The following is a 12,998-nucleotide window of genomic DNA, read 5'->3' on the forward strand; positions in this document are numbered from 1 at the left end:
GTACTGCACATCAGTCGAGTCACCCCCCTTTAGATGTATTTGGATGGGAGTCCCAGAAGTTTCCAACATCGAGTCGACATTGTGTCCACATCGTGTGTCTTGTTTTTCTGTTTACATCGTCGACATCGCAATGTTGATCGATATCGGGTTGACATCGTAGCTCTTATATCCTGTTGACATCGTTGATTTTGCAATGTTGATCGACATCGAGTCGATATATTGTATACATCGTGTGCCTTCTTTTCTGTTTACACCGTCGACATTGCAGTGTTAATCAACATTGTGTAGACTTCGTGTCTACATCATACCTCCTAAAACCTGTTTCACTGTTGACATCACAATATTGACCAACACCGAGTTGACATTGTGTCTACATCGTGTTCTTTCCATCCTGTTTACATCGTCGACATCGCAATGTTGATCGAAATCAAGTCAAGATCGTGTCTACATCGTACTTCTTATATCCTGTTTACATCGTCGACATCGTGTCTACATCGTGTGCCTTCTTTCCTGTTTACATAGTCATTAACATTGTGTCTACATTGTACCTCTTATATCCTGTTTACATCGTCGACATTGTCGATATCGCAATGTTGACCAACATCGAATCGACATCGCAATGTTGATCGACATCGAGTCAACATCATGTTTACATCGTACCTCTTTTATCCTGTTTACATCGTCGACATCGTGTCTACATCGTGTGCCTTCTTTCCTGTTTACATCGTCGACATCGCAATGTTGATCGACATCGAGTCTACATCGTATCTCTTATATCCTGTTTACATCATCGACATTGTCAATATCGCAATGATGGCCAACATGGTGATATTCTATATGTCTTACATTGTATATTTCTACTCGCTATGTAGACAATGTAAATTCGATATTGGTTCAACATCGTCGACATTGCGATGTCAAAAATGTCGATGATGTTAACAACAAAGAAATATCGGCAATGTTGAGGATGTAAACTCGATATCGGTTGAACATGGTCAGCGTTGCGATGTCGCCAATGTCGACTATGTAAACGGCAAAGAAATATCGGCAATGCTAATAATGTATGTAAATGTCGGCAATGTAATAATGTATGTAAATTCGATATCGGCTCAACATTGTCGACGTTGCGATGTCGACGATGTTAACGGCAAAGAAATATCGGCAATGTTGACAATGTAAAATCGATATCGTATCAATATTGTGTACATCGCGATGTTGACGATATCGAAAAAGAAATATGTATTGGTCATGAATGGCCGATTACGGGTCATATATTGGTGGCTAAGAGGATCAATTAATTTGAACTAAATGTACTTTGCTTCAATGTCCTGTAAGTAGAACAAGACTAAAACTAAAGAAAAGTTAGCAATACTTTATTACGCATATAGAAGAATGTACACCACATAAAATATCACAGCTGCCATCTTGGTGGTTAGTTACCTACAATATAAAAAAAGCAGACCTAATTAATTTTACATTTAAACTGATTTTAAAGATATTAATACACAATTAACAATGCAGGTCATGTTAATCAGGCCGATCAGTAAAAAATGATTTTTTTTAACCTGACGGTATTTCTCAGTTCATAGCACACTAATCTGTTTTGATATTGCTGTGTGTTGTCAATTGTGTTTAACGACATGAGCTACCGACCAGCTTTTAAACCGATTTCTGTCCCCCGGATTTTCCACAGGAACCACAGCTGCTGGCGGCTTTGGCGTGGTGGTGCTTACACGACTTGTTCTTGCACTGCAGGGCCCCGCATTTGTCGCACTTGAAGCAAACACCGCCACTTTTACATCCAGGACAAGCCATTTTGTTCTGGAATAAAAATTCAGTTGGATATGATTTTTCAAAACTTATCCGTAATATCAATTAAGAAGGACAGAGACCGCATTTCTGATTCTCTTTATATACAGAGTTTCTGGCATACTTGTATTACAAATGAAATACAGCAGTAATCTTATATACATACCCTTTGTGTTCGAAAGGTGTTTGCTTTTTTTCACCGATTGTACTCTATTTTAACTTTATAAAGAAGTACAGTCAACGTCATCAATCTTAAGGATATGATATTTGGTCTTTGTACCCCTTGAAATTCACAATCCAAACCAAGCTATATAGGCTACCAGCCTTCTTGCAAATATGGTGATAGCTGGTATACTACTTTGTACAGAAGAAAAAAAATAATGAAGGTTTAGGAAGAAGGTGGTCTCACTGTATAAGGTTTAAATATGCATTATAAATAAATAATAAATATTACCTACCGTTTTTCTAGGTTGTTCACCGCCCACAAGCTATAAGAGTATGGATGGTTCGGTCCGCGGAAAATCCGACTTTTATAAGATTAACCGAGTAAACGAAGCCGTGTGCAAAAATAACAATTCGGAGTTTTCGGATTTTCCATCGGATATTTTTAAACCTATGGTTAGCAGAACGGGACATTTAGAACACGTCCGAAGATAGTTTGGACTAATTTCAAATATTTGTCAAAAATTCTCTGATTGAGATGTATATGTATTGAAAACTGAACCAGAGTTATAAATGTTCACCCAAGATAATGTTTTTACATACTTTATTGAAAAACACAGTTGTTAGTCTTGCTGTTGGAATGTCTTGATCCCGCCCTTACTATCAACAGCAACAATATAGCGATCTTGACCTTTGTTTGCAACCCGAGACCTTGACCTTTGCTCCATATCACAAACACTGAATTTCGCCCAAAGCTGACGGATTGCTTTAGGTTGCCAATGGAATTGATGATACAATTATTGAAGAGAAAAATTATGTTAATCAAAATAACTCTTTGTTCGTATTGCTTAATATTTAAAACAATGTCAAAGACGTAATGAACAGCATATTTAAAGTAAGTACAATTCAGACACCAATATTTCAACGGCTCTGGCTCTTTCCATGCTGGTCATTCTGTCCATTTTAAGAGTTTTAATTTTAAAACTGTTACTAAAGACTAATATATATATATATATATATATATATATATATATATATATATATATATATATATATATATATATATATATATATATATATATATATCAAAAGGTTGCCATTTACTTCAAACGTGCGCAGAAAACTACCAAATTCTTTTCATGAGGTTACGTCATGTTTAATTGAATCAATCAGTATAGACTTATTTTATCTGTGCTTTTGATGAGGAGACATATCGGTTATGGTTACTATACTCTGTCCCGAGTTTTTGCTTCCACCACTTTTCGCTTGATATTTCGATAATAAATACCTTGGCGCTCAAACTACGTTCATCCACTCATATGTAAAATGTCCAGATTATCTGTTTTGAAACGCCCCTATACCGCTTCAGGTTTCAATACACATCCCAAAATAGAAAGTCTACGGGGATTTTGCATTGCATCAGCCATTTATAACCCCAGACGGATGATAACGTTCAAAAATTGCGCGAAGTGTCCCGAGTGCTTCCGAATGGAGAAAAGATGTAAACATTTCCCATTTTAAATCTCCGTAAGAAATTCGTTTTCGTTCCTGTAAACTTTTATGAGTGAAAAGAGATAATTTGTCAATGAAGATATCTTGGATATTTTCCATTTCATCGATTTCAACTGTAATTCTTTCACGGGTATGTGTATTTTTATTAAAAATCATTAAAAAGTGATGGAAGCAATAACTTGGGATAGACTTTAGATGTTGAAAATATCACGTTATTTTATTTCGTATAATTTTCATTTTATTATCAGGGTGAACACTCAGAAGTCATCTTAAATTAATGTATAAATCTGGACATTGTGTGTTCTTCAATGAAGGTTGATGAAGAGGGAGAATTTAAGTTTAAAAAAAGGGGGGGGGGCTTTCATTTTGTTGCCAAGACCATTTAATTGATAATCAAGAACTGTTTCCATTTTAATGTTATTAAGATTTTAATAAACAACAAACTGCCCTTTTAATAACACTGTCCGCTGAGATAGAATTGTGTGAACAGTCCTCCTCCTTTAAAGAAAGTTTTACAGGACATAACGTAAATCCTGCCTTAGATGTGTATCAAATATTTCTAGTTTAATAAACATGACATATACTTTTATTAAAATATTAAACCTTTTCTGTATTTAAAAATATTGCATATGTTGAAATATGTTAAAATGGGGAAATCAAAATAATTTGTACAATTTATTTAAAGAATACATGTATTTGAGAAATTATTAAGTTCCCTGATTTTTTCATTACTGTATGAAAGGCGATTTGTGGGTGTTTCTAATTTATGATCCAGCAAGAGATCCATAGATTCTGCACACAAACGCCGAACAGTTTGTTATCGTTACTGCTTACTCTGTTGGAAACTTCACCTTTACAGAGAAATAATCTGCAAAATTGTCAATATGATTCTTTCAATTAAAAGTTTAAATATAACATATAAATCTGGGGTATTGCGATTTGCGAGATATAAACAAGCGTCCAGTGGTTAGGATACTAAGAAAAAAATCAAATATTTTCAAATTTTCTTTATGTTTATAGGTCAATGGTTGGTTTGTATTGATTCCAACATGGCAACCCTGGCCTATTTTTGTTTTTGCTGACAAATTGTTAGTAACTGACCGTCTCCAAGAATTGACCGGTTTATATTCATTTATTTTTTTCCGTCGGTTATAAATTGTTTTACGGGCATTCTAACAATTTCATAAAGGACTACTAACGTTAGAGTTGTTTTGGTGCCTATATATATTTGGGCAGTCTTAAGGTGTCTTATTAAATGTTTTTCAGTCATACAAACAATCGAATGAAATTTTACAAGTATGAATTGTATGGTGAAACAGAGAGCTAATTGTACGTGTTTGGTTACACCAAAGTACCCCACCCCACCCCCCGAAGACTTTTATGATAGATTTGATCACCCCGATCGTATTTGATCATATCATAATATTCCTTATTACTTAATGAAATTTATATGAATTTCAGCAGTTGTACGATTAAATATCAAAATAGTCATTGATGAGACTATCTAGACTCTACATTACAAAATCGATTTGTAGTGTTATGGCACCGACAAATACACTTTGAAATGTAAATATATAAATTTAATGATGAGAAAGTTTGTCGATACCTATCATGTGAGAGGGGGGGGCTGATTTTGCTGGAAAAGTCTTCAAGCCCCGTAAGAACAAGATTTCGGATGAAAATTAAAAACAATTATCCTCCTAGCTATACTTTGTATCAAATGGAACTTCATTAGAAAATTCTTAAATATTGAAATGTTAATTATAGGACGGGATCAAGGATTATCGTGCGTAGTTCCTTACATAGAGTTATATTATGAATAGTAATTAATGTAACACAATGTTTTGCAGTATCTAAATTAGTGCCTTGTAACGCTAGTTTCCTGCTTTGAAGGCCTTTCAATAATATATACCGGTATTTAAAAGTCAAGTAAGTAACAATTTTCTTTACCAAAACTTAATAACTAGAACAAATAAGGGCGGATAAACAGCAATGCACAGCTAGGTACAGAAAGGTGGAACTTCAGAAGATCAGGAGCTCCATACCTGGTCGCGGAAGATTTTACCTCCCACTTTATCATATGTTCACCTTCTGCACCAGAGTCGTCAATAGCTTTGTTTTTATCTTTATTTTATATACGAAAAACCAGCCCACCAATCCATATATTTTCAACATTACAGGAATAAGCATCGTCGGAACCCACGGGTTTTCAAAGCAGTGTAACGGATAGAAAACCCGTGGGTTCTGAGGAATAAATAATATTATTATTATACTTTCATGTTTTGGTTTAGACGCAGTGGATAATCCGTTTTATTATACTTTCATGTTAAATACTGAAATCTGATTGATTAAAACACAGTTGACAATCCGTTCTATTACCCTCAGCGTTAGCAACACACTTAGCAACGGGTAACACAACGAATTGTTACATGCGCGTAAATTATGCGCGAACTGTTCGACATGGAATTCACGTCATTTCTATATAAAAGCAGTAAAATATTCTCTAATATTAAGACATTCAGTATAATAAAATAAATAGTGCCTGTTTGGGAGGATAACAGTTGAAATTGACACCCCTCGAAAACCATTGTCAACCTCCGCTTCGCGTCGGTTGACAATGGTTTCCTCGGGGTGTCAATTTCAACTGTTACCCTCCCAAACAGGCACTATTTATATATACTATTACCCTCAGCGTTAGCAACGCACTTAGCAATGGGTAACACAACGAATTGTTAAATGCGCGTAAATTATGCGCGTACGGTTCGCCGTGAAATTCACGTCATTTCTGTATAAAAGCAGTAAAAAAAATCTCTAAAATTAAAACATTCAGTATAATAAAATAAATAGTGCCTGTTTGTGAGGATAACAGTTGAAATTGACACCCCTCAAAAAAACCACTGTCAACCTCCGCTTCGCGTCGGTTGACAATGGTTTCCTCAGGGTGTCAATTTCAACTGTTACCCTCCCAAACAGGCAGTATTTATATATGAGTAATATTTAGGTGGATCAAGTTTTTTTTTACAGTGTCAAGTGGACAAGTGATTCAATTAATCAAAGGCTTAAAGATCAGTTTCTTCAAAACTGGTACAGGGTTATCAACGACTCCAGTAAATATATCAGATATCGGATTTTTGAAACAAAGTTTGTTTGTGAAGAATATTTAAATACACTAACTAGAAAATTCAGAAATATTATTGTGAAATTTAGAACAAGTAACCATCGTCTTCCGATAGAGGTTGGTCGCTGGAATAATTTACAACGACATGAACGAATCTGCAATCTGTGTAATAATAACAAATTGGGGACGAATTTCATTATCTGTTAGAATGCAATGCATTAGCTTCAATTAGAAAAGATTTTTTAGCAAGGAAATACTATGTCCAATCAAATATTAAGTACCTTAATCTTTGGACGGATACCAACCTTTTTAAAAATAACTGTATTTTCATTACCAAAAATTATGAGATCTGTCCTCCGTATGCAAAATGAGCCAGCTCTGCTCATTCAGACTGTTTGTCTATGTAAAGATGTTATACCGGTATATATATACCTCTTGTACCTTATGCCAGGTTTTGAGAGAGTAAATGAATTGAATTGAATTATCCGTTACAGTTTATACACAACTGGATTTCTTTCACAATAGAGGAGAAAATATTGTACATGTGATTAGAAGATGTAAAAATTAAATTACTTTAACAGTTCCAATTAATTGTAACAAAACAAGTTTTGAAAATTAACGGTTAATTGCATCCAAACTCAACATAATGAGCAATTATATACAAAGAAAAAAAATTGATATATTCAAAGCCTAGAGAAAAACTGAGTCTAAAAATCAAAGCATGAGGTCTAAACAATCATGATACTATGGGAAAAGTTTTGGTCCTTAGATTTACAAATAAGAAATTGAAAATGAATTGCACTGTTGAATCTTGAACACTTCTTTCATGGCTCCTTACTTCCTATGCTTTGTGCCAAGTTTTGTCAAAATTGCACCAGGGGTTCTGGAGAAAAAGATGAAAACGTATTTACAGCGAAAATCAAAACAACTATAACGATAGACAACAGGCAAACTTGATCAGAAAAGCTCATTTGAGCCTTCAATCAGGTTAGCTAAATAAAAAGTAAAAACTGACTCAACTCAACAGACACATGTAATTTATGTTTTATGTTTTTATTTTACTCTTTCAAACAGAGGATAAAAAGGACTGAATAGCATCCAAACACTCTTTCTTTGATAAGTCTCCATTCAAAAATTGACGTTTGAGAAACTTTAATTTTTTGCTAAATTTTCTTTTCTTTGATTCATCACAAAGATTGTATTTGAATCCCTTCACTGTCACTTCAGCAGATTCATGAAGACCTCTTTGCCACAGTTTTATCATAGCTAAAAATCCTTCCTTATTATCTGAAGAATAATTTGGAACCTTTGTACCATTTTGTTCATCTGATCTTGGGCTTAGTTTGCCCTTTTTCTTCATAGTGTCAGATTCATCACAGTCCAAATCACATTTCCGTTTCTTCCCTGCTTTAGTTTCAGTCATTTCCATGGCTTCATTATTTGACCTTGGTGGCTTATTTATTTTTTTATTTTGTTTTTTCACTTTTTTGTTTGCACCTTCTTTCTGACAAGTTGTTCGAATGTGAGCAAGCTCTGCATTCAATTCTGTAATGAGTTTTCTTGCTTGCTTCATTTTTTTCTTCTGACCCTTTTTTGTAGACCCGCCTTTCAATTTCCGCAGAGCTTCTACATATGTTTGAACAAGGCACCTTTCCTCTTGGGAGGCCATTTTCATGTTACTCAGCAACCAAAGAAGTTCATCAACAGAACTGTTTTGTACAATATTTTCATCAAGAACTGATTCAACTACATTATCCATTTTAATAACAGTTCTGTCTGATTCATCATCATTTCCCTCAGACTCGTCTTCAGTGACTTTCATTCTTTTGTGTGGAAGACCCTCTTCCTTCTGTGGATTATATCTTGATACAGGCTCCCCCTCATCTTCACTGAATACTGATGAATTTGATTTCTCAATGTGGCCTGTTCTTGTGACAGGCTGTCCTTCGTCCTCACTCAAGACTAGTGGATGGGACTCGGTCCCAAAACTCTGTTCATCTCTTGAAACAACTTCCCCTTCATCCTCACTTGATTCCATCTGGTTGGAGTCTGTCCTAGATCGAACCCTAACACTGTTTTTCCTCTTGATTTTACTTGAATCTTCCTGTTGGATATTGAATTTACTACCCAAAACATCATTTCCTGCTAAACTTTCTGTGGCAAGGTCATGGTCTGTGTCAGTACTTATTCCTCTTTCCTCGTCATCATCTAAAACATATAAAACAAGTTGTTTTTTTCAAATTTGAGAGTGAAAGGTAAGATATGAACCAATTACATGTAATATACATTTACATTGTATATCAAGTATGGTAAGCTGCTCAAAATCTTTCACCTTCATGAAAATGATCACCCTTTTCTTCCCTGTTTCTGTCCTTTACAATTTTTCTCTCACTGGAAGCACTGCTCAAATAAAAAAACACTAGATAAGGCTATAGCAGTAAATTATAGTTATAAGAACAACATAAGACATGTTCTTCAAAAGTAGCCTCATATATAACTTTGGCCATCAAGAAAAATATCATAATTCCATCCAACAAACTAATAGTTAGCATGGGAAATTTCAAACAATATAATAATGTGTATCAAAAAGAGCTATATACACACTTCAAACAAAATCTCTGAATATTTACAATATTGAAGTACAAAGGGCCACAAATGTGCTAATTACATGAAAATCAAGCATCTCCTGAGAGTCATCAATACAAATGTAAAAATCCAAATTTGATACATAAGTTCAATTTTTTCAGGCATACCATAAGAATCTATAAAATTCAAAGATTGCGGGAAAGGGATATTGCATTATAAAAACAGAACACCTTCTTTTTTGTACACTTACCTTTTACTTATGACCGATTCATCTGACTCATCTTCTGGTTCAGCAATAGTGCTGGGTAAAACTGAACCCTGTGGTAACTGCAAAACAACATATACAACAAAGTCACCACTTAAAAAAACCCCAAAACCCGGGTATTTACTGTAATCCATGTTTTATAGTCAAATGTTAAATATCGGTAATATCTAATTGACTTTTTATTACTAATTCTGTCGACAGCATCTTTGAACCAAAAAGTATTTTTCTGCACAGGTTACACTTTAATAGATAAACTCGCTTCTTTAGAAAACATCAAACAAAATAAGCCAAATTTTATGGTAGAATGTCTTTTTTAAAATACTGACCCATCTGTGAGAAGTTGATGGAAAGGTAGGCAGGCAAGTGTAAATACTGTCATACCACTGTACACAAGACTTGGAACATACTCTCGACAGTAACCTGCAATCCAATGTGAATAAACAAACTAAATTATCAAACAAGTCAAAGATCGAATCTGATATAATATGACATTACACATGGAGAAATCATTGCCATTTCCTCACAAGATTGCACAATCCATTAAAGGAACAATAAAGAAAATATTTGAAATGTACAAGTATACAATGTACCAGTAATAAAGAAACTATTTACACTGTCCAGTCCTTCTATCTACAAGTAATAGAGCACACACACTTACCACACCCTACTGATGAGAGCCATCAGAGTTAGATTCTGAGGTACCAATGTACCAATGGCCAGCTGTTGTTTCAGATGACTTCAAATTGTCAGGGAATGTTGCAAACGAAAATGTAAAAGAGCAGTTCCTTTTTTCACAACTGATAAAAAAAATTAAAAGTGTTATCCTAAAATTTGATTTTTTGGGAAAAATAAAGCTTTAATTTCTCTCTCCTTTTTCTTAAAGCTTCAACTGAACAAAATGATGTTCATGGTTTGAACTGATAGACTAACTTAAGCTTAATGTCATATGAGCACATACCAAAACAAAAACAGGACAGCTTGGGATTTTTTTTTTGCATTTCTCATTATGATAGAGTTATTAACATTTTCAACAGCTTAAAAATATTTTAAAATTTTAAGTTGAAAAAAAAGGGATGGTTGGCATGTATGCATGCTTTAATAGACTCCTTGCTGTCTGCTATGAAGGATACACATAGGCTGTGCTGCAGAAGTTTGCAGTCTGTCTGTAGAGGTACCTGGCTCCAATCAACCTGACCAACAGGTGCTCTATCATCTGTTGTGAAGGGAGGTAAGGTGTCCTGGCCATCAAATTGCTCCTAAAATAACACTATACAATTATTTAATGCTTGAGCAGTCAATAGACCCGAATATTTTTCCCGAGGTGTAGGGAACAGCTCAGTATGATCTATTGCCCGAGGCCAACGGCCGAGGGCAATAGATCATACTGAGCTGTTCCCTGCACCAAGGGAAAAAATTCTGGTCTATTGACTGTTCAAGCATTAAATAATTGTTTTATTACCTTATTCCTTTTTTAGTTTTCTGGGTTTACATTTTGCATATTGCAGATGGTTTTAATGCCATTTTGCAATATACTAAGATTTTTTTTCATCTTTTACATGCACCAAACTTGTTGCATGCATTACAACATCTCAGTTTAATATTAGTTACACAAAGAAGGAGGAGTCTTCAACCCATTAGATTTTAAATAGTCTTTTACCTTATATGAGGCTTTAAAACTGTTGATTATTTGACACTCCATTTTGATAACATTGAATTTGGGTTTCACCAAGTACTAAAAAACAGCGTTTATGTAAAGGAATATACATTCCCTGAGAAAGGATGTAAGATTATAATATACACGCGTTCTGATATACGTTACCGGTCCAATAGATCACAGACTATTGACCGGCGGTCCAATAGATCGCAGTCTATTGACCGGCGGTCTAATAGATCGCAGTCTATTGACCGGCAGTTCAGAATAGACGAAAATATTTAATTTGTAATAGAACAACAAAATCCCTTTGATTAGGTAATAAAGTCAAATACTGTACTCTACTAAACACGCAGTCTACGAATTATCTGTAAACGCTAATAGCGTGCATTTGAATATTCAGCAGACTTAGCAAGTAGGAATGAAAGATTGCACTGATATTTGAAACAACTGAATGATCATCTATCTATTAGAAATATGTCAACAATTTGTTTTTTGAGGGCCAAACTGTACACTAATTTAAACATTGTTGAAACAGTGTATTTTACAAAATCCACTAAAACTGATGCCCATTAATATCAGTTAATACACAAGTTGTTTCTAATTTCACTGCATTTTAAAGATTGTTTTGAATTATTCACTTACTGTTTTAGTATGCCAAGGTAGTCCTCAACTGTTTTCTCCATTTTCATTTCAGTCAACTTGGACAAGCACACCTTTATCTGTTAATGTACAAAACAGTAAAATGGCAGAAAATGGGAGAGTATTTCATTGTATTAAACAGGATTATACAATACAAAATATTGAATTGACTTACCCTCTTTAAACATTGTAGAGTTTTTTCACTTCGTAACTGAGCATTCAATTTGTAGATAATTCGGCTTAGTATAAACTTTTCCTGAACGAGAATGTCCTGTTTCTCTTTGTCTTCCTGCATCTCTTTCAAAATCTTCAATACTGTTTTCACCTTATCTATGTAAAAAGAATTATATATACAAGTTCTAGGACCACAAGAATGATGATTACTGTAGCAGTTTGACCCCCCCCCCCCCTTGGAAAATTCAAATTGCTTAAATCTATATATTTAAATAGCTACTGTAAATAGGTATTGGACCCCCCCCCCCCCCCCCCAAGACAAACATAGAAAACCCTCAGAACCCTACCCTCCAGAAATATTTTTGGATCCTGGCAACCAAGCTGAATGTCAGCTTCAATGATATTGAACATGATATTGATTTGAATATAATTATCTCACATGTTAATATTTAAGTTGTATGTCAACACATTATTAACTTGCATGCTGACATAAATAAGTTGCAATAGCATGTCTACATAATAATGTTGTCTTATACTGACGCTTGGAACTAAATGTTCACATATTAAAGTCAGATTTTTGAAAAAAAAAAGAAAGAAAGATTTGGTAACTTGCATGTAAATATGATTATCTTGCATGTAGAAATAAGAAGCTGACCTACTTTTCTTGCACACCGACAGTCTATCTTTCAATAGTATACATGTAGTGGACAGAAATATGCCAAAAAGATAACTGACATTGACATAACTGATTGACTTATTGTTTTCAGCTATTGCCCGATTGTATTGTGCAATATTTTCCAAGAACAAAGTATAAGTACGTAAGTCGTTTGTGCATAGATGTCTGTGAAATCATAAAACTGTATTTCTTACCTTGCTGCATAAATGGAGCAGGCAGAGATATAACCGGCGGAGGCCGCAAAAATCGATTGTTCCACACTGACTCTATTCCACATGCCATCTTAATCTCCTGTCCATGTGTGTGTCAACAAACCACGTGGTGGTTAATTCTGAATCGTGAAAACGTTTTACTCTATTAAAATCCAGTTAAACATATTTCTGGAGAGAAAATTAAATGGATA

The 12,998-nt window shown here is 34.5% G+C and overlaps 1 protein-coding gene and 1 long non-coding RNA gene across 2 annotated transcripts; both read right to left on the bottom strand.

Annotated features, from left to right (window-relative positions):
- Nucleotides 1-1,357: 1,357 nt before the first annotated feature.
- LOC128178286 (uncharacterized) lies at nt 1,358-2,404 on the bottom strand. Its single transcript, XR_008242934.1, has 3 exons — nt 2,268-2,404; nt 1,654-1,821; nt 1,358-1,440 (listed from the first exon to the last, which is right to left on the bottom strand). It is a non-coding gene; the product is annotated as an uncharacterized LOC128178286 (long non-coding RNA).
- A 5,245-nt stretch (nt 2,405-7,649) lies between these two features.
- Nucleotides 7,650-12,894, bottom strand: LOC128177073 (uncharacterized). The gene is made up of 9 exons (XM_052843596.1): nt 12,790-12,894; nt 11,921-12,075; nt 11,749-11,825; nt 10,583-10,708; nt 10,111-10,188; nt 9,779-9,872; nt 9,438-9,514; nt 8,934-9,001; nt 7,650-8,809 (listed from the first exon to the last, which is right to left on the bottom strand). The coding sequence occupies exons 1-9, from the start codon at nt 12,875-12,877 to the stop codon at nt 7,668-7,670; spliced, it is 1,905 nt and encodes a 634-aa protein (XP_052699556.1). The 5' UTR covers nt 12,878-12,894; the 3' UTR covers nt 7,650-7,667.
- Between the last annotated feature and the right edge of the window lie 104 nt (nt 12,895-12,998).

This window comes from Crassostrea angulata, chromosome 3 (assembly GCF_025612915.1).
Source record: "Crassostrea angulata isolate pt1a10 chromosome 3, ASM2561291v2, whole genome shotgun sequence".
Taxonomy (NCBI): domain Eukaryota; kingdom Metazoa; phylum Mollusca; class Bivalvia; order Ostreida; family Ostreidae; genus Magallana; species Magallana angulata.

Bases quoted from the DNA above. Each gene is read 5' to 3' on its own strand.
- LOC128177073 (XM_052843596.1), bottom strand. From the start codon at position 12,877: ATGGCATGTGGAATAGAGTCAGTGTGGAACAATCGATTTTTGCGGCCT. The intron at 11,826-11,920 runs GTAAGTCAATTC...GTACATTAACAG, and splicing joins CTCTACAATGTTTAAAGAGG to ATAAAGGTGTGCTTGTCCAA. The intron at 8,810-8,933 runs GTGAAAGATTTT...TATATGTTTTAG, and splicing joins GGGTGATCATTTTCATGAAG to ATGATGACGAGGAAAGAGGA.